At 64.2% G+C, this 19,937-nt stretch overlaps 7 protein-coding genes across 7 annotated transcripts; 4 read left to right on the top strand and 3 right to left on the bottom strand.

Annotated features, from left to right (window-relative positions):
* Positions 1-115: 115 nt before the first annotated feature.
* On the bottom strand, positions 116-2,900 carry JCM10292_001137 (uncharacterized protein; the record flags this gene model as incomplete). Its single annotated transcript, XM_076647994.1, has 8 exons — positions 116-1,087; positions 1,147-1,392; positions 1,446-1,473; positions 1,532-1,653; positions 1,713-1,822; positions 1,881-2,266; positions 2,323-2,464; positions 2,561-2,900. The coding sequence occupies 8 exons, from the start codon at positions 2,898-2,900 to the stop codon at positions 116-118; spliced, it is 2,346 nt and encodes a 781-aa protein (XP_076506503.1).
* Positions 2,901-3,828: 928 nt separating this feature from the next.
* XRN1 (chromatin-binding exonuclease XRN1) lies at positions 3,829-9,446 on the bottom strand (the record flags this gene model as incomplete). Its single annotated transcript, XM_076647993.1, has 16 exons — positions 3,829-4,525; positions 4,579-4,871; positions 4,929-5,062; positions 5,126-5,468; positions 5,530-6,674; positions 6,739-6,892; positions 6,970-7,565; positions 7,649-7,837; positions 7,925-8,169; positions 8,251-8,456; positions 8,537-8,646; positions 8,744-9,052; positions 9,116-9,180; positions 9,265-9,281; positions 9,346-9,356; positions 9,443-9,446. The coding sequence occupies 16 exons, from the start codon at positions 9,444-9,446 to the stop codon at positions 3,829-3,831; spliced, it is 4,518 nt and encodes a 1,505-aa protein (XP_076506502.1).
* A 334-nt stretch (positions 9,447-9,780) lies between these two features.
* LEU5 (coenzyme A transporter) lies at positions 9,781-11,270 on the top strand (the record flags this gene model as incomplete). Its single annotated transcript, XM_076647992.1, has 5 exons — positions 9,781-9,994; positions 10,065-10,151; positions 10,235-10,380; positions 10,442-11,077; positions 11,154-11,270. 5 exons carry the CDS (start codon positions 9,781-9,783, stop codon positions 11,268-11,270), a joined length of 1,200 nt encoding a protein of 399 aa, XP_076506501.1.
* A 503-nt stretch (positions 11,271-11,773) lies between these two features.
* Positions 11,774-12,955, top strand: JCM10292_001134 (glutathione S-transferase family protein; the record flags this gene model as incomplete). Its single annotated transcript, XM_076647991.1, has 6 exons — positions 11,774-11,963; positions 12,044-12,101; positions 12,164-12,285; positions 12,377-12,535; positions 12,618-12,732; positions 12,802-12,955. 6 exons carry the CDS (start codon positions 11,774-11,776, stop codon positions 12,953-12,955), a joined length of 798 nt encoding a protein of 265 aa, XP_076506500.1.
* Positions 12,956-14,382: 1,427 nt separating this feature from the next.
* On the bottom strand, positions 14,383-16,324 carry JCM10292_001133 (RCC1 domain-containing protein; the record flags this gene model as incomplete). Its single annotated transcript, XM_076647990.1, has 6 exons — positions 14,383-14,669; positions 14,731-14,880; positions 15,143-15,278; positions 15,335-15,537; positions 15,618-15,821; positions 15,883-16,324. 6 exons carry the CDS (start codon positions 16,322-16,324, stop codon positions 14,383-14,385), a joined length of 1,422 nt encoding a protein of 473 aa, XP_076506499.1.
* Positions 16,325-16,434: 110 nt separating this feature from the next.
* Positions 16,435-18,041, top strand: CAB2 (phosphopantothenate--cysteine ligase CAB2; the record flags this gene model as incomplete). Its single annotated transcript, XM_076647989.1, has 5 exons — positions 16,435-16,575; positions 16,846-16,880; positions 16,935-17,535; positions 17,600-17,719; positions 17,778-18,041. The coding sequence occupies 5 exons, from the start codon at positions 16,435-16,437 to the stop codon at positions 18,039-18,041; spliced, it is 1,161 nt and encodes a 386-aa protein (XP_076506498.1).
* A 261-nt stretch (positions 18,042-18,302) lies between these two features.
* Positions 18,303-19,882, top strand: JCM10292_001131 (uncharacterized protein; the record flags this gene model as incomplete). Its single annotated transcript, XM_076647988.1, has 2 exons — positions 18,303-18,519; positions 18,756-19,882. The coding sequence occupies 2 exons, from the start codon at positions 18,303-18,305 to the stop codon at positions 19,880-19,882; spliced, it is 1,344 nt and encodes a 447-aa protein (XP_076506497.1).
* Positions 19,883-19,937: the final 55 nt, after the last annotated feature.

Genomic DNA, 19,937 nt, shown 5'->3' with positions numbered 1-19,937 from the left:
AGTGTCCGTCTCAGAAGCAGACAGTGAGGGAAGATCGAAGGGCGACTGGATACGACGGCAACAACAAGGCGAAAGAAACGACAAGGAAAGGAGGTGATGCACACGGCGCATACGCTCACTCGACCGCCATGAGCTCGTCCTCGACGGCACCGTCTGCGCCGGGCTGAGCGCCATACACCCTCGTCTTGGCCCGGAGCGGGCCCTGGTCCTCCATGTAGCTCCGGAGCAAGTCCTGCACATCCGGGTGGCTGCTCGACCGCGCATGCAGCGCGCGCGGCCGCTCGCCGATCGACCGGCTTGTCAGCGGAGTAGTGACGAGCGTCGCCGAGCGGCGCTTGCGCGCGTGGTGCGACGGCGCAGCGGCGCCGTTGGCGGACGAAGCGGACTGCGACGGGAGCGCGGCCGTCGTAGAGGTCGGGGACGAGATGCTGTGCGTCGCGCGCAGAGTCGACATGGACAGGTCTCGTGCCGATTTGTAGGCGCGCAGACGCGGGCGAGACGAGGCTTGCGACGAGACGGGTGCGGTGCCCTCTTCCGACACGACCGAGGTGGGCGACGGGATGCTGGCGGGTGAGGGTAACGTTGGCGACGCGACGGACAAGGGAAGGCCGCTCGGCGTCGGCGGCAGCTGCACTGGCGACTGCTCCGCCTGCTCGCGCGGGATCCCCCACTCGGCAGGCGAGCCGAGCGACGGCGAAGGCCACGGCGGCGTCGCGCTCGAGTCGGTAAGCTGCTCGCCGTCCGACAGCACGAGGTCGTCGTCTTCGTCCTCGTCGGGTAGTGCGGCGCCGCCCCGTCCAGTCTGCGGCGTGGGCGGCAGGCTCGCCTTCTCCGCCTTGCCCGACTCGTCGACCTCGTGCGCATCGGCCGCAACCTCGCGGTCCACTTCGGCAAAGTCAAAGTCGGCAGTGGTCGTCGCCTGCGGGCGCGTGCCAGCTGACGGAGTCGCGGCCCGCGAGCTGGTGGCTGATGCAGCGGCTTTGCGGCGGAGACGCGGGAGCGTGTGCTTGACGAACGCACGCTGCGACTGGAAGGCCTTGCGCGACGCTTCGAGAAAAAGGAACGCCTGGAAGACGTGGACGCAGTCCTGCGGGTACAGGGGGTGTCAGTCGAAGCTGTGGTCCTAAGGTTCATGAGCGAACGGACCTCGAAGATCTCGTGCTCGACCTTGACGCCCGCAAGCGCAGCTTTGTGCGCGAGCAGCGTAATCTCGTCGCGCAAGACCTCGGCATCGCCAGCCTGGACAAGCAGCGGTGGCAGGCCCTCGAACTTGCCAAAGAGCGGCGAGACGTAAGGGTGCGTGAGGTACTCGTCGATCGTGTCGCCGAGCAGGCACTTGACTGGGTGGAGGTGGTCGTCCTCGCCACCTGGGCTTGGTAGGTAATCGTAGGGCTGCGTGCGAGGGTGTCAGCGAGCGAATGGTCGGAAGCGCGATCGAGACATACGCGGTTCGTCGTCCAACTCTCGCAAGACCTGCGGCCAAAAGTAGCTCAGCTCCGCGTGCTCATAGGATTGTGTCAGCAGAACGTACATGGTGAGATCAACCCAGGGGCTCATGACGATTGCGCCAGCGGGAAGAGGGTAACCCTCGTCTCGCAGATACATGAGGGTGGCCAGCGTCAAGCCGCCTCCTGCGCTGTCGCCGGCGAAGATCTATCGTCCAACATCGTATGATTTTCTGAGCAGCCTGAAGGAGCAAGAAGAGAACGCACGATATTCTCGGGCGGGATCTTGAGGTCGACGGTGAGCCGCATGTAGGCGGAGACGGCATCGTGCAGCTGGCCCGGGAAGCGCGTTTCCGGCGCGAGGCGGTAGTTGATGGCTGTAATTGACGTGTGTCAGAGCAACAACGGGTGAAAAAGCGGGACGAGGGAACGCACCGAACACGCGCGCCTCGCAGTACCGCGAGACAGAGATGGTCAAGTACCGGTGCGTCTCGGCCGAGAACATGTAGTACGCGCCGCCGTGCAGGTACAGGCACACGAGCCCGTCCTTGCTCGCGCCCGTCGGCTTCCCGCCGCTGCTGCCAATCCCGCCCGTACGCCCGCCGCCGTCGCCGTCGCTGCTCAGGGTCCACTCGCGCGTCATGCGCCGCCACAGCCGCTTGTTGGTGACCCACTCGCCCGAGATCTCGCGCGTGCCGTCCTCCTCCGCGTCGTATGAGGCGAGAATGCCGCGCAGGTTGCGCTTCTTGACCTTGAACGAAATGGGCGTAACAATGCCGTCTTTCGGAGTAGGCAGGAGCGAGCCGAGTTCAAGAACGGATCTGCAGACGCACTCAGTTAGTATGGAACTACGAGAAGAGTAGAGGTGAGCGCATACCGTAATCGCGCGAGCGACGAGAGGTGTGAGTAGGAAGAGACCTCGCGAAGGAAAGTGGTGAACAGGGTCAACTCGACGCCCCACGACGGTTTCGGCGGGCCGTAGAGGTGGTGCTGGAAGAATGCGCGTGTCAAGGATGTCCCTGCAGAGAATGACCGGGGAGATCAGCTCGCGTCCCGACATCGAAGGGGCAGGTGCGCGGGCAAAGATGGGCGTGAATGGGGACGCGCAGGCGCACCTTGACGCGCGAAGAAGGGCAGGTACTGCCAGAGCTGCACGGTGGGCTGTGCGAGCCTCTGGCGCACCCTCGGATCGGTCCTGGCCTTCTCTGGCAGCGCGCCGCCGCCCGACGTGAAGGGTTCGAGGAGGGCTGCCCAGCTCGCGAGGGCCGTCTGCGCCTCTGCACCCTCTGGCGCGTCTTTGTCTGTCGCACCGCCGGGCCCTGCGACATGCCTGGTCGTGCCACCTGCGGTCGCTGCGCCGTTCTGCGCGGTTGTCGGAGGCGAGGCCGGGGATCGGGACGCGGTGGAGGGCGCTGGGGAAGTCGACTGGCCCCACGAGAAGGGCCAGAGTGCCATGGCGGGCCCTGCGTAGACGTGCTCGGATGCGCGTGATTGCCTCGCGGGGCGGTGCAGGTGCGCAGGTGGTGCGAGGAGAGCGAGCAAGCGGGATGCGGGGGGAGGGACGATGGGGAAGGAGCGATGGAACGGCGACGGTGGCTCAGATAAGTACGGGCACGGGTTCACGCGAGTGTGTGCGAGCGTGCGCGAGTCTGCCCTCGAGTCCGGTGGAGCTCCGCCGCGAGGGTCACGCGGACAAACGACGTCGCGCGCAAGCCGAGGAGGCGCACGACGATAGCTTCAACCCCGACGAAGCACGCACAGAGTGCAGCTGCCCAGCAGAGCAGCTCACGCACACACATGTGCCGTTTCGCCAGCCCTTCTCCCCGATCCGCCACGCGATCGTCTCTTGCATCGCCTCGTCGCGCTCTCAGAGACTCGCCCTCTGCCGACCTTCCGCTGCCTCTTCCAGCGCCTCTGCGACATGTCTGTGCATCGTGAACAGCGTCTCTGGACACTGTCAACCTTTCCCGGGTCATCCGGACATCTTGGGCTCGTGGACTGCCTGTCCTCGGCAGCTCCGTGAGGAGATGGAGCGTCGTTCTCCGATGCGCTGCGGATTCATTGACGGGCGGTGCTACCTAGCGTTAGCTCTACTTCATTTTGCTACGTCCGTCGAGTCCGCAGCCGCGCTTCTGCCGTTGCAATTGGGGGAAACCTGCGTCTTCACGCGCATCTGACTCCTCCCGCGTCGGAGGCAAGGCGCGTCTGCCGTGCTCAACGAGCTGTGTGGGAAGCACGGACGTGAAAGCGAGACAGCCGGCGTCAAGCAGGAGGAGCAACGTCGTCCCGAGCCAGCCAACTCTCCCCTCTATCGGTCACATCGCTGTGTCAACGCCGATACTCCGTCAATTTGCGATAGAACCCAACTCCTACTCGTCACACCTCACGCAGTCGCCGCCGCACCCCCACGGCCCGCCGCGCCGCCCCTGGCCGCTCCGCCCCTCCCCCTCGCCGCGCCTCCGCGTCCGCGGCCCTGGTGCACGAGCGCAGGCGGCGGCGGGATCGCGACGCCTCCGTGCGCAAACTGCACCGGCGCAAACGCCTGCTGGTGGCCAAGCCCAACCCCGCCCGGCCCGTACCCGCCGCGCGCGGCCGCAAACTGCTGCTGCGCGACGAACCCGCCGCGCGCGCCACCGCGTGCGCCGCCGCGGATCCCAAGCGTCTGCCCGAGACGCTGCTGCTGCGTCGTCGGTGCGGCGTTCCCAGCCGCCGCGCGCGGCGCGGCGGGCGGCGCCGAGCCGTTCGCGACGGCGTTGAAGGTCGTGTTGGGCGACACGGCGCGCTGGTTCGCACCGTGTCCGGCCGTGCGCTGGAGGACCTGAACGCCCGCTGCGCCACCACGTCCGCGCCCGCGCCCGTTGGCGGCGAACGCGGGATTGGGGTGGAATCCGCCGGCGGGGAGGCCATGCGCGGGAAGGATGTTGGGGCCGCCGGGAGAGGTGCCCTGGCGGAACTTGGCGTGCTTGTTGACGGGTACAGGCGCTGCGGGAGCAGGTGCGCCTTGGCCCGTCGAGTACTGCGGAACCGTCAAGTTAAGGACGGACGAGCGCGATACGGTTGCGCCACGGTACGTCGAGCAGCTGCAGGAGCCATGTCAGGAACGATCAAATCGCCAAGTACCGAGAGAACGCACCGGCCGCTCAGAGTCGTGCCGCCCATGAACTGGACATCGAAGACGACGTCGATGAAGTCGGTCTGGATGCCCACCACGACACCCTTGGCCGAGAGCGGGACGCTGCCCGTCTCCGCGACCGCGATGACGCGGTCGCCGAGCGCAAAGGACTGGTCGCGCAGACGGCCGGGCGCATGAGCGGGCTTGAGGATGCTCGCGCGCGGGATGCCGCGGACGCGTGCCTGCTTGATCTTGTCGAGCGACTTGGTGGTCGCCAGCTTGTCCTCGAGGCGCTCGATGAGCTGGACGGCGTCCTGTTGGAGCAGCGGCAACGTCAGCACGGACGCCATACGAGGCGTAGACGAACTGACCTTATCGAGCTGCTCAGAGTAGAGCGGCACCTTCTCGAAATCGCGAACGCCCTTCTCCTTGATCCAGGCCGTGAGCTCCTTCATGCGCTCGGCGACGGCGTCACCGCGGAAGAAGTCGGTGGCGCGAGTAAGGTCTACGCGGGAGGTGTGGTGTTAGCTTGAATGCACGGGGAATGAGGGAAGGAGCGCAAGCGCACCGCCACGGTTTGTATCGAGAGTCGAAATGATCTCGGGGAACTTTTGCTTGTACTCGCGGATGAGCTCGATGGCCTTGCCGCTGTACTCCCACTGGCCGTTCTCGCCCTTGCGCGAGTAGCCGAGGACCTTCTGGCCCTTCGCCTCGAATTTCAGGTTGAGACCGACGTTGACACGCTGGTCCGTCATGCCGTGCAGGAGCAGGCTCGACGTGATCTTGGAGAGCGTCAAGCCCGACATGCCAACCATGCGGCACACGGCGTGAGCGGGGGAGTAGGCGGCGTCCTTGACGTTGGCGAGCGCCTGCTTGAACAGCGCGTTCTCCTGCTTGTCGTTCGGGAAGAACTACCCAAAACTCGAACCGTCAGGAGGGTGGGACAAGGTCGAGGAAAGAAGCAGGACGCACGGCGATGCGAATGGCGAGACTCTCGTCCTCGTGCTCGAGCACCTGCGCCGGCGTGCCGTACGCAGCGTGGCCGAGGAAGAACACCTTCGAGCCCTCGGGGTACTCGACGTCGAGAGGGATGGGCGGGCGCTCGACGTAGCGCTCGTCCGGCGACGAAACGTCGGCAACGGTCGCCTGCAGGGCAAAGTCCTCGCTCTCGTCCTGCCACTCCTTGACGAGCGAGCCGTCGTCCTGGCGCTCGAGGCCCTTGAGCACTCGCGCGTGCACGACGACGTCGACGTGGCCGATCAAGCAGCCCTTGCTCTTCGAGTAGACGTGCTCGATGCGGTCCGCGGCACGCTTCCACGAGTAGATCTCGTTCTGCGTGTGCGGGATCGAGCGCACGCGCCCGTTTGCGTCGAGGTCGTAGCGGAACAGCTCGTCCGAGACGGCGTCGACGAGCGCCTCGCGCAGGTACGGGTAGCCGACGTGCACGCGCTTGCCGACCACCTTGCGCGCGACATCCTCGCTCGAGAGGTTCTCGTACTGGTTGTCCGTCGAGACGACCATGGTCTCGCGGCGCGAGTCGGTCTGGAAGACGTTGACGCCGTGGAAGCCGAGCGTCGCCGTGTGAGGAATCGTGTAGAGCGAAGGGAAGCCCGAGATGGCGTCTTTGCCGAGTGCGACGCCGGGCATGAGGCCCTTGACGAGCGAAAGGCCGCCCTCGAGTGTCGGAAGGTGGAACGTTTCGAGGCGGGTGTGGTTGTTGATGAGGTCGGGGAAGAAGCCCGGCAGCGAAGACAGGTACGTCCGGTCGATCGACTCGTCGTACACAAATTTCGTGCTCTCGCCAAAGCCGTTGCGCGCGCGCTCCTCCTTCGTGAGGCGCGGCTCGCGCGCCGCCATGGTGCTGAGCAGGCGTTTTTCGTCGATGAAGGGGATCTTGACGATCGCCTCCCAGTCCTGCTTCTTGCCGTTCAGGTCCTGCTCGAACTTGGTCGGGTAGAAATCGATGATGGGCGACGTCGGGTCGGACATGAGGTCGCGGAAGGCGAGCGGGATATGTTGAGACGAGAGGTCGGGAAGGACGCCCATGAGCTGCTCGAACGGCCGGAATGGCTTGCCGAGGTCGAAGTTGAAAGTCATCTTCTCAGCGCCCTTGAGGTCTGCAAGCGATGGACGGGTCAGCCGCGGCCTGACGTGCGAGAAGGAGAGCAAGGAGGAGCATACCGGACATCTTCGGCGCATAGTGGTAATTGTAGAACCAGCCCCAGGAAGCCACGCCAGCGTAGTAGTAGTGGAGAACCCACTGCAGGCCCTCGATATAGCGGTACACGAGGTCGTACAGCGACTTCTCGTCTTCGGGGCCGAAGTCGAGCTTCTCCTGCGAGCGTGAGCACACAATTTTCAGCCACAGGTGACCCGCAGGGCCGCACGAGATAGCGAGCTCGTCGCACGCACCTTGTAGTAGTCAGACTTCCACTGCGCAATCTTGTCCTGCACCTGCTTCTCCTGCTCCTCCTCAGCCTCCTCCTGGCTCAGTTCGCGGATGACCTCAGCGCGGCGGTACTTGTCCAGCACGCGCTTGATCGCCGTCTGCCACTCGGGCTCGCCGTCGACCTTGGCCGGCACCGCCGCGCCGCCATTGCGGCGGGGCGCGTGCTTGACGCCGCCGTCGAGCGAGAGGTGCACGATCCCGATCTCCTCGGCCTCGGACGACTCGGCGCCCTCGGTCTCTTCGTCGCTGACGCCGTCGAGCGGGCCCTTGATCGCGTCCTCCTCGTCGTCGTCCTCCTCTTCCTCGCGCGCGAGCGCGACGAGCGCCTCGTCGAAGCGCACCGTGACGAGGTTCTCGCCTTCGGGCGTGTACTCGTCGTACGTGACGTAGAGCTTGAGCGCGTCGGCGAGGTCCGACAGGAAGCGGCGGTCGCGCGCCGAGACGAGGTGGTTCGGGAACTGGAGCTGCGAAATCGATGCCGTCGAGGTGAGCGTCGCGAGATGCGAGAGGACAAAGGTCGAAATCTTGTCGACGATCTGCTTCTGCGACTCGGAGAGGACTGTGCGAGACCCGGCAAAAAGACGCGAAGAGCGTCAGTCACGAGACGCACAATGACGCGCAGAGCCTTGTCAGCCGACGCACCCGTCTTGCCCTTACTCTTCGCCTTGTCCATCGCCTGCTCGGCGCCCCTCCTCCCGCCCTTCCCGCGCCCGCCGAGCCCGATGTCGGAAACCTCGTGCTCAAACTGCTCGCGCTCGAACACGGTGAGCTCGTTCAAGACGAGTTGGAGGCGCGGCGCGTTGAGCGTGCCGTGCTCGTTGAGGTAGCCTCCTGTGCAACAGAAGCGGCGGCTAAGTCAGCACGGTCTCGATGCGGAGCGAGACTATATGGCGACACGTCGGACGCGCTCCGACGCACCCGCTTGCGGCAAGATGCGCTTGTAAATCTCGAACAGCCGGTTCAGCGCGCCCTCGTTGATGTGCAGTCCGGGCAGGTGGGGCAAAAAGTCGTTGCCGATGAAGATGTTGAGGAGGATGAAATCGTCGATGATGCGCTCAAGGTCGTACTCGAACGGGAGGGCGCCCTTGAGCGACGAAAACTCGTGATCGAGGTACTCGCGGAAGAGAGAAAGGTGCATCAGGTAGAAATTCTGGTCGTGAAGGCTGTGCGCACGACACATTCGCGAATCAGCCGGCGCTCGTCGCCGCACGCGAGAACAAAGCCGTTTTCAGAAACCTGCGCACCTCTTCGCCTTGCCCTTGCCGCCCCTCGGGCCAAACGTGACCTCCTCACGCAGCAAGCAGAAATGCGGGTCGTGGCTGAGGAGGCCGAGCATGATGAGGTCGGCGTCGAGGCCGTACAGGCAGTGCCGCATGTTGGGGTTGTACCCCGGCTGCGCCTTGTTCAGGCGGATGTACTCCATAATCTTGTGCTCTCCTTCGCCGGGGACCTACGACGACAGCGAGCGATCCAGATGCGTCAGCAACAAGCATTGCGCGCTTCGCAAACTCGGACGCGGACAGGACGCACCTCGTGTCCCGAAAGCACAATCTCGACGCCGCGCCAATCTGCGTCCTCGCTAACCTTCTTCGCGATAAAATACTTGAGTTGCGCCGACAGCCGTGCCATGAACGGCGTTCCTGCGATACGACAGGCGGATGAGCGCCCATGGACAATGTGCATGCGCCACCGCACCTTTCTTGCCAGCGCGATGGACGCAAGAGTCATGAAACGCACCCGGCGTAATACAGTTGCTGTCAAAGCCTGCCTCCTCGGGGATCTCTTCGCCCCTCCGCTTGGCCTTCTCGACCGTTTCCTTTGCCTCCTTTGCCGTCCTGAAGCGGCGGCTACGCTGCTGGTTCATCTTGGCGCGCGGGGCGACGCCGTCGATGGCGAGGAAGAAGAGCTTCTGAGGCTTGATGACGCTGAAGAGGTGGGCGACATAGCTGAAGATGGCGAGGAAGATGTCTTCCTCGCTGATGCGGAACGACGCGTCGTCGTCATTCGGGTGAGAGCAATTGTGGATGATGCCGTTCATGTCAAGGTCTGCTCGAGAGCTCGTCAGCACTGTGCGTGAAGTGCAGAGTCAGGAAGCGAGGCGGTGCGCACAGAGAGCATCGAACTCGGGAATGCGGTTCTCCTGGATCAGCTGCGAAATGAGCGGGTACCGCTCCCTGTATGCAAGCAACCAGTCAGCGATCAAGCTTAAGCACGTGCAAGCAGCGCAAGCGCGAGTCGAGTCGGGCTGATCGACGCACGACATGAAGCGGAAGAACTGCACGAGGAAAGTCGCAGTCAGCGTGGCGACTCTCGGATGACTTTGCAGGAGCGATACACACTTTGGGAATGCCTGCAAGGCGGGTCCACGAGTGTCAAGCGGCAGAGTGGGTAAGCGACGTCGACGGTGGCAGCTAGGCGAGTAGGGCGAGTGCGCACCCATGGTGGCTGTGTACTGGTAGCTGTGTACGAGTCGAGAGATGCGTCCAAGGGTGCCCGCGGGCAGTACAGGCTCGCAGGGGCGAGGGAAGTGGCAAAGGCGAGCGATGCCGGCACGGAGAGGCGCAGATCGTGGCGGCCCCCTCTTTCCTCCGAGTTTCGTTCGAGGGGGCGGAAGGGATCAGTGAATAGCTCGTACATCCAATGCTCCCACTGCTACCTTAGTCTGAGCCCGTGTCGAATGGTGAGAGTCGAGCTCCGGCAGTCCGGCCTTGTCGTTGCCTCGATCCTCGCTCGTCCTCTCCCGCGCCGAGCAGCCGAGCGAGCGAGTCGAGGGCATGCAGGCAGCGTCTCCCGCAGCGTCGACCTCGAGCGTGCGCATCGAAGACTCTGCGCCCGCCTCCGCTGCTCGCCTCGCGCCCCCACCCTCGCCGACCTCGCCAGACGCACCCGCGCACGCCCAGCAGCAGCACAGCCCGCGCAAGCGCAGGCGCACAGACCGCGACTCGCTCCAGTACGCCCTCACCTCGGGCTTTGCAGGCGGAATCGCTGGTGCGCGCCCTCTCTCTCACCCGGCACCCGCGGCAAATGAACATGCTCCTGACTTGTGCACCCCGTTCAGGCTGCGTCGCAAAGACGTCTGTCGCTCCCCTGGATCGCGTCAAGATCCTCTTCCAGACCCGCAGCCCCGACTACCAGAAGTATGCCGGTGAGCTCATCCCGACCGACCTCGTCCTGATGGAGTTATCGCCAACTTCTTCGCTTACACTGCCGCTCGTTCCCGCCCTGCAGGGACATGGCTCGGCGTCTTCCGTGCGAGCAGAGACATCTACGCAGAGACAGGCATCCGGGGCCTCCTACAAGGCCACTCTGCAACCCTCTTGCGCATCTTTCCCTATGCCGCGATCAAATTCATGGCCTACGACCACCTGGAAACGGTTTGTGGAGCTTTTGCATTGTCTGTCTGCCATTTGTGACTGACGAGCCGCGCCATTCCAGACGCTCATGCCGACGCCCGAGACTGAAACGCCCGGGCGACGATTCCTCGCCGGCGCGATTGCGGGCACCATCACGACGGGCATCACATACCCGCTCGAGCTGATCCGCGTGCGGCTAGCGTTCGAGTCGCACCACTCGGCCAAGGACCGGGCGTCCCTCCTGCGCACCATACGGCAGATCTACGAATCGCCGCCGCCTGTCGCGCAGTCTGCCTCCCCCTCCGCATCTTCTGCCGCGTCTTCATCCTCCTCCATACCCGCATCCACCGCCTCGACCGCCGTCAAGCCCTCCATCGCGCACTTCTACCGCGGCGTCGGCCCCACCCTCGTCGGCATCATCCCCTACGCGGGCACCTCGTTCCTCATGTGGGGCTTCCTCAAGCACGATTTCCTGCCCACGTACCTCTCGCCCACATTCCGGCGGCAGAACCGCGCCATGCTCGACCTCCTCGCGGGCGGCGTCGCGGGCGCGATCGGGCAGACGACCGCGTACCCGCTCGACATTGTTCGGCGCAGGATGCAGGTCGGACCGGTGCTCCATGCGGACGGGCGCGGGAGAGCTGGGTTCTGGGAGACGGCGGGGGGCGTGTGGAGGACGCAGGGGTGGCGAGGGTTCTTTGTCGGGCTGTCGATCGGCGTGCGTCTCCTTTCTCGCTTTTCCTTGACCGCTTCCGTGATTCTAAGAGAGCTGATCAATCTTTGTTTTGGCGCAGTACCTCAAGGTCGTCCCGATGAATGCCGTCAGCTTTGCGACATGGGTCGCGATGAAGCGGATGCTCGGGCTCGAGGAGACGCCGAGCCGGGAGAAGCGGCGCAGGGAGCAGGAGTGAACGCTGGTGCCGTTGTGACCGTCGAACTACGGACGCACAGTTGGGTGGAGCGGCGACGTCGGAGAACCTGGCCCCGGTTCACCCGTCGTACAGCCGCATTCTCGCACTCTTTGCATATGGCTTATCACCGCTAGACACGCACATTCGCCTGTTACCTCGGCATGATACCCAGGATTGACGCTTACCACCGGTGGCACGGCCTCTCTCCCGCTTCCGCTCGCTCTTCTCCCTCGTCCACACTCTTCACTGTTGTCGAAAGCTCAATAACTTGGCGTGTTGTCTGCGCGAGCCGCTATAAAAGACGAAGCTGCACAGCCCCGCTCGATCGCTCAACAAGCTCCACTCAGCGTCCCCGCTTGGTCCCCACGGCCGCGTGTTCCTTTCGTCGTCGTCTCGTTCGTCGCTCTCCGAGTCCTCGAACGCTTGTGCACCAGCTGCCTCTCCTGCTTCTCGCCGCTGTCTCACCTGCTACGCCTCCGCTCGGCCCCCGCGTTCTCCCAGCCATGGCCGCTGCCCCGTCCCGTCTTCTCTTCTACGACCTGGTCGGCCATCCCGGCGGACCGTTCTACTCGCCCAACACGTGGAAGACGCGGCTCTCGCTTCTCGCAAAGGGTGTCGAGTTTGACGAGCGAGAGGTCACGTACCTCGAGCTGCGCGAGATGGCGCCCAGGATTGGCGTAGAACGGCCGGCAGGTGCGCTGGAGTTCCCCTGATAGACGCGGTCATTCGTGCGTATGCGTGGGCGCCCGCCTGACTTACTGCGAGGGATGCAGTGCCGCTGCTCGAATTTCCGGACGGCACTTTCCTCTCCGACTCCTGGGCCATCGCAGAGTGAGCACCCTTTCCCGCTCGTGAGCCTCGCTACAGAGCGCCTACACAAGTCGGCCCTACAGATGGCTCGACAAGACCTACCCGGATCAGCCGTCGCTCTTCCTCCCGGACGCGCCGACGCCCGTGAAGCTGGACTCGCCTGAGATGACCCTCGCCAAGAACTACGCGCTGCTCTTTACCGCCGGTGCGTGCATTTGGCCTTACTACTCGGCCATGCAAGGCTCTACTCCCGTTCCAGACGCTGAAGGGCTTGCCCTCCTGCTTGTGCGCGACAGGTTTCGGCGACTCGGATTCAATGTGGTCCACCTTTTACGAGCTCTCGGCGCAGGGCATCTGCGACTCGATGACTGATCCGGCGCAGAAGGAGTATTTCACCAGCGACTACAAGCAGGGGTTCAAGGATGCGTGGAAATGGCTGCAATCGCGCAACCGCGGTGCGTTCAGCTCGCTCGCATCTACCGCTCCTCACCATTGCCCCGTCCCTGTGCCATCCTGACCTGCTTGAGCACGTCACAGGGGCTCTCCTCAAGCATGCGAAAGCCTCAGTCCTCCCGCTGAACCCCGTTCTCGCCAAGACGCCTTTCCTCGCCGGCCACCAGCCCGGCTTTGTCGACTTCATCGCCTATGGCCGGTGCGCTTCCCTGTTCAAAGCACGCATATCGCACTCGATAGGATTGACCTGCTTGAGTGCCGCCCGCAGGTACCACATGATGCGCTCGGCGTGTCCGGCAGACTGCAAGGCCGTCTGGTTCCGTCCGGACGAAATCCCGCACGTCGGTGCATGGATCGAGCGCATCGAAAAACGGTGGGAGAAGGAACTCGAAGGCGCTATGGCGCGCTTGCCGCCCATGTAGACTGTCAGAGCGTTTGGGACCGGCGCGCTCTCTCCTTCTTCGCTTTTGCTATGTCTATCTATAATTTGGCCGTTCTTCTTTGCAGTACAGGCAATGCTACTCGGAAGGGTGCCGCATGAAGTGGGGCAAAGTAGGTTCGGCGTCGAAATAGCCGGTTGGGAGGGCATCGAGCGGGTCTGCAAAGTGCTCGAATGGGGGCGCATGCTCGTGATTGTTGCCACCATGCGGACTGTGGCGGGTACCGGGCTGAAATGGCCTTCATGCGCGCGCCGTCAGGCTGGCAGTACGATTCGTGGTGTTCGATGCACGCACGAGAGACTGGTTTGCGCCTGCTGCTCCGATCCAGGCGATCTGAAGCTGCGTACCGGTGAACGCTCCCGATACGTCGAGCGGGAGCTCTCTGGCTCAAGGGCCGGAGAGCTGTCGAGGTCCGGACCGTTCAGTGTCAGCCCGAAGCGGGTAGAGAAGCACGCAAACGGAGGGCAAAGCGCACTCCGCAGTCTGAAACCCTCCGTCACCGTCCTCACTGTCACTGGACACGTTGATAGGTCGCTCGGCAGTCCCTTCTCTCGGCTGAAGAAGAAACATCGATCGGTGGACGTTCGTGATACTCCGACTGCAGGCTTACAGGAGATCTGCTGTCACGCCGCGAGTGCCTGTTGGCCCTGCAACATCACAGGTAGTCAGCGTCAATACGTGCAAGAGGCAAAGGGACCGGAGAGCGAAGCATCTGGACGCACACGGGCGGAGCCGATGGCTCCTGCGGGAAAAAGTCTTCCGGATCGGGCTGCGCGCGAATTGTGGCGTCAGCTGACTCGCGCTATAGTAGGAGGTGTCAACAAACGAGGATCGGAACAAGGTGTCGTGGCATGTTGTCGCGATTGTCGATCTGCCTTTGGCATTTGAACGCTTTGGAACGCGCCGCTGCTTGCGCCTCCTCTGTCGCGCCGTGCCAGCGCCGATAGAACTGCGCCTTCACCTTCTGTTCCCAGTCGCCGATGTCTCCAGAGGCGCCCTGCGAAGAGGGGTGGAATCCGCGGCGGAGCAGAGCATCATGTAGAATCGCGAGCGTACGCTCAGGCTCTGTCCGAGGCCACGAGTGTAACATGGCACAGCAGCAATGACAGAAGCAACAAAGAAGGGAGGCAAGAGAAGGACGGTCACAGACAATCAGACGGAGTGTCCGACAGGCGCTGAGAAACAGGAGAGCTTCGAAGGAAGCACGACAGGCGAAGCCAAGCTGGTCCTGCGGTTTCAGCATGATCATGACAAGGATCGTCGAACCTTTCGCAAGATAGTGCTAGCGATAGCAATCCTGCAGGTACGCGCAGCTTGGTCAGTTGCGGTCACGGAAGCACGCCAGGGAAGCCGCAGACCCTCCAGAGCTGGAGTTATACGTACTGACAGTCTGTTCCGTGTTACGCAACCTAGTCTACCTCCTCTTCCGCCTCGAGCGCGACCCACATCGCCTCCGACCCAAGCTCGACCTCCCCGAGCGCCCATGTTGCATTCTCGCGCCCTGCGACCGACCCGTCGAGTCCGAGCTCTCGCAGCGGGAGGTGCACACGTTGCGGCGTGTGGACGTGCGTGGGAACCGCGGGTGGGGCGTAGGGGTCGGAGGTGGATTGACGAGAGGGAGGGAGAGCGCCGAGGCCGAGACGGCCGTGAAGGGTGTTGAGTCCCCACAGGAAGAGCGCCGAGTCAGTCGCAGCATCTGTGACGATGTAGTCAGCGGCCAAGCACGATGCAGCGCGGAAAGAGAATTAGAGACGCACCTCGCACTGCTGCTGCATATCCCCAACCCGCTCGAATCCGGCTGATGCCCTCGTCTTCGAGCTCTTCTATCCGCTGCGGCTTCCTCGCCTGTAGCACATCCATGCCCAGTCCGAGCGCCCCATAACCTGCCGAGTAGACCGAGCCACGGTCTGCGCAGCACAAAGCGAGCAGGTCAGCATGTGTTACCCAGCAGACAGGATTGCATGCGAGCACGAAGGCGGAGATCAGGAGGCGCTCGAGCCCAGAGAATGGGCTGTCGATGAGAGCGTCTCGAGCCTTCTCGAGGAGGCTGTTATTCCGGTATTGTCGGTCCCCTCCGCTCCAAACAGAGAGCAGATGCGATGGCCCCGGCATCTCTCTTCATGTCTCCGCCTCGTGCCGTCAGATACAGACCTTGGAAGCGCGACTGACCGTCTAAGGCAAGGGCGAAGGACCCGCCGCAGCGGTAGTCGATCATGCGGCGGTTCGAAGGCAGGCAGGACGAGTCGATGGCGAGTGGCGACAGGATTTGGTCAATCTTCTCGCCGTGCATGCCTTGACAATACTCCTGTGAATGTGTGAGGTGAGTATGGCAAGACACCGTGAGGAAAAGCGAGACCCTACCGAATTGCCCCAGACCCAGACGGTGCCCTCGCGAGTGACGAGCGCGCTCGTATCTGCGCCTGCGCTGATGCTTTCCACGCCGCCACTCTTCGCAATCTCGCGCGGTAGCGGGACCCGCGTCAGCTGGTAAATGTCGGAGCTGGCGGAGCCCAGGCCAAGCTGACCATCCGTGTTGCAGCCGGTGCCGAAGATGTCGCCACTCTCTGCAAAGTAGCGACGTTCTTCAGTCTCCGGTTGAGGCTGTAGATGCGGCTGGCGAATCGGGCGCGAGAGCATGACGCACCGGTTAAGACGAGTAAGTGTTCGAAGCCCGCCTCGATCTGCTTGATTCGCCCAATGTCTTCAGGCAGCTGGATAGCCGTCGCTCGCGGCAGCGTGTACTGCCGCGGCTCTTCGTGCTCGTCGAGCTGATGTTGCGGTGGAAAGAGTGCAGGATGCCCTAGTCGACCGCGCGCGAGGTTGCCCATCGAGTAAAGCGTTGTGCTGTCTTGTCGGCGCGCCAGCCAGGTCAGGCCCGCTCTTGCGAGAAGAGCATCGTTTGTACGCACCTCCATCGCGCACGAGCAAGTAGCTCGACTGCACGCCGGCCCTGACAGCAAGGACCTCGTCGCCTTCGAACCCCTCGACGAGCCCCCTCGTCCCCTCCTGGCTCGCAAATCCGACGCCGAGCTGCCCCGTCTCGTTCCTTCCGAGCGCGAGCACGCGGTCGACGCCCTCGTAGTTGCGGTACGCGAGAAGCTGATGCCCCCCTCCGCCTGCGATGCCAGCGGGTCGGATGCGGTATGGCTCTTCGGTGTCTGCTTCTCGCCCGACTGCGGCGAGCCACGCCGAGTACGAAGCGGGCGTCAGGGCCGGGTTCGAGGGGGACTGGCGCGCTGGGCCGGTGAGCGAGGTGGAGCGGGTCGAGGCAGGTGGGGAGAGGAGGTTGTGCCCGCTGAGGAGGACGTGCGAGAGCGTGCGGGTCGATGCGCGGGTGCTCGACAGCGCCATAGCGACCCTCGTCAGGCTAGTCCCGCCCAATCTAGCGAGGTCGACAGAGCCGACAAGTGAAGCGACGAAGGGCAAGATGCGGGTTGGCTCGTCCCCGAGTGTCGCTCGCCATGGCAGAGGCCCAGCAGTTCTCGGCAGAGGAGTTTTTCGCTCAGCAGCCACCTCCTCCGCAACTCGAGCAGCATCTCGAGGCCGTACAGCGCTTTGTCGAACACAACGTCAACCAGGGAAAGAGGGTCGTCCTCGTCACCGTGCGTGTGCCTCGTCTTGCTTCATGTGCGCTTATCCGGTGGAGCTCTTTGAGGCATTGTGTCCACATGGCGGACTGCCGGACTTGCACGGCGCGATGTCGCTGCTGTGCATTGCCCTCGGGTTTCTTGTGGAGATGAGCCTGGTCGGCTCGATGCACGCTGTTTGGTACTCTGAGGACTCTATAGCCGATTCCTGAGTGCCTTTAAACAGCGCTGGCGAGCATTTGCCCACGACCACGCCGTTGCTGACCGCCCACGCGGCCTTCGCAGAGCGGTGGTACGACCGTTCCTCTCGAGCACAACGTGTACGTCCTCATTTCAAGGCTCCTAGTGCACCGATCTGACGCACGATTCGACAGCGTTCGCTTCCTCGACAATTTCTCGGCCGGAACGCGAGGTGCCGCGTCTGCCGAGCACTTCCTCCGGTCGGGGCGATACGCCGTGATCTTCTTGCACCGCCAACACTCGTTGCAACCCTTCTCCCGGCACTACTCGCACTCGACAAACCCGTTCCTCGACCTGCTCGATGTCGTCAGCGCTGACGGCTCGCTGACGGGCAGGGGCAAGGAGCAGGAGGGGGATCAAGGTTCGGGCAACTACCTATTCCCGCCCATCCCGTCCATGCAGTCGCCGCCCGCTTCTCCCCCTTCGAAGACTCAGCCGCTCCCCTCGCTCGACACGGCAATGCCGCCGACCGCGGAAGACGGCTCGACGATTCAGATCCGGCCGCCGCACCTCGACCCGATGCTCTCGCTTCTGCGCTCGTACAAGCTCGTCAAGTCGCTCGGCGTGCTCCACTCGATCCCGTTCACGACCGTGACCGAGTACTTGTGGTACCTGCGCGGGATCAGCCGGGTCGTGGGACAGACGAAGGACCACGAAGGGCAGGCGCTCGGGAGGCGCGGCATGTACTACCTCGCGGCGGCCGTCAGCGACTTCTTCATTCCTTACACGAAAATGGTGTGTCGTGCGCCGCCTCTTGCATGACACACTCCTCGGCCTGACCGTGTCTGCATCTCCTCAGTCGGAGCACAAGATCCAGTCGCGCAAGGGCTCTCTCGTGATCGAGATGGACCAGGTACCCAAGGTAATCAAGACGATGGTCGACGAGTGGAGCAACGACGGCTTCATCGTCTCGTTCAAGGTGTGTCTGGCGCTTGCACCGGTTAGTCTCCAAGGCTCACCTCATCTCGCGCACGCAGCTCGAAACGGATCCCGCCATCTTGATCCCCAAGGCGCGCGGTGCCCTCGAGCGGTACGGCCACCAGATCGTTGTCGCGAACCTGCTCGACACGCGCAAGCACGAGGTCGTCTTTGTCCAGCGCGCGGGCGAAGAGTGGCTGCGCATTCCGGCCGACGACGGCGGCGCGCGCGGGGCCGGGGGCGAGGTCAAGGAGATTGAGGAGGACATCGTCGCGCATCTCGTCGGGCTGCATGACCGGTATGTCGACGAGGAACGGGTGTGAGCCGCGGCATGCATGTGCGCGGAAGGTACTGCAACTCGTTCCCGACCCGCTCCTGTCTGTTCGTTGCGCTTGCAGTTGCGGAGTGTCGCCGTTTGAGCGACGCAGGGGTCGTCATTTGCGGTGTTCCGAGCGCGTAAGTCCGCGCGGCAGCCTCGTGGCGCGGCGCGTGCGATCGCGTCGGAGCCGGCTCGATCTTGCTCTTGGCCTCCCGCGCTTCTCCTCTTCTCCTGCGTCTCGTAGTCGCTGCTCCAGCCAGCCGAGATGAGTTCTCCACAGCGCGAAGGCCCGTTCAAGCGCCTCGTGCGCTCGCTGTCGCGGTCGTCCCCCCGCAGCGAGCGTCCGGCGCACCCGCCGCGGAGGACATCCTCGCGCGGGAAGCGGCTCGACGACATCCACAAGTACGCGCCAAAGGACGATGCTCAGCGCACCCCGCCCCTCCCGAGCCCGCACCAAGCCTACTCGACCAGCCCCCCGCCTGGTCAGTCAGTCCTCCGCTTCCGCTCGCCGTGTGTCCGCACCACGCGGTGTTTGCGCGTTCCACGGTCCAGCGCTGTGTCTGTTTCGTCCGAGAAGCACACTCCGAACGAGCCAGCACTGCGTACTGCAGTTCCTGCACCGCCTCTGCCGTCCGCTGCTCTCCGCTGGGGCTCCTCCGGCCTCCCCAACTTGCGCATGATCGGGCTCAGACGCTGACCCCCGAGTGCGTCAATGCAGACTCGTATTTCCCCATCCCGCCCATGGAGGTCCTGCAAGACTCGGAGGCGAGCGGCGCGTCCCGGCACCCGGAGAGTGTTGGCGCACGCGCCTTCGACGTTGGCGGCGGCACGCGCGACGGCCAGGCTGCGCCCGGCGTCTCGTTCGCGCCGACGACGGCCGACTACAAGCCGCGCCCCGACAGCGAGCTCGACGGTTGGCGCCCGGCGCCGCGCAGGACACCGTCGCAGCGCGTCAGGCGCCAGCCCAGCAGCGGAACCAACGGCGTGAGCAACGGTGCGGGCGGCGCCAACCTGTCGCGCGGGCGCTCGAGCGACCGCAAGGCACCGGAAGAGCCCGTCCCGCCCATGCCGCCCTCGCCTCCGCTGCACAACGGGTTCGCCGAGAAGGTCCAGATCGGCGACCGCACGCTCGACGCGGGCGACCGCCGCGGCGTCACGCTCGAAGACACGCCGCTCAGCCGCACGACGAGCGTCAAGCGCGCCGCGAGCAGCTTCCGGCGCCGCGCGCAAAAGGCGTTCGAGCCGCCCGCCAAGTCGGACGGCGAGAAGCGCGTGCTCCTCCTCGTCGCCGACGGGAGCGAGGAAATCGAGACGCTCACGGCGTTTGATGTGTTCGTGCGCGCGTCGCTCAGCCCGACCGTCGTCTCGGTCTCGCCGCAGTTCTCGCCGTCGCACTCGCTCCCGCACCTCACCCTTTCGCGCGGCGCCAAGCTCCTCGCCGACACGCAGTTCGAGACGCTCAAGCCCGAGCACAAGGACGACTTTGACGCCGTCGTCGTTCCCGGCGGGGCCAAAGGCGCCGAACGGCTCAGCCAGGACCCCGAGGTGCAGGACCTGCTGCGCTCGTTCTACTTTGACCAGGACAAGCTCGTCGCGACCATCTGCGCCGGCTCGCTCGCGGCCAAGACGGCCGGGATCGGGGTTGGCGGGCGCATCACGAGCCACCCGAGCGTGCGGGGCGAGCTCGAGAAGCACTATGCCTACTCGGAGGACCGCGTCGTCGTCGACGGCAACCTCGTCTCGTCCCGCGGTCCGGGCACGGCGCTCGAGTGGGCGCTCCAGATCGTAGAGATCCTCGCTGGCAAGGCCAAGCGCGACGAGGTGGCCGGGCCGATGATGCTCTGAGCGCACCGCTGCCTCCCGCCCATGAAACAGACACTTTGCTCTCCCCGTCTTCGTA

This window comes from Rhodotorula paludigena (genome assembly GCF_050403205.1).
Source record: "Rhodotorula paludigena JCM10292 DNA, Rt_paludigena_JCM10292v1_ctg12, whole genome shotgun sequence".
Taxonomy (NCBI): Eukaryota; Fungi; Basidiomycota; class Microbotryomycetes; order Sporidiobolales; family Sporidiobolaceae; genus Rhodotorula; species Rhodotorula paludigena.
This window is presented reverse-complemented; position numbering and strand designations above follow the sequence as displayed.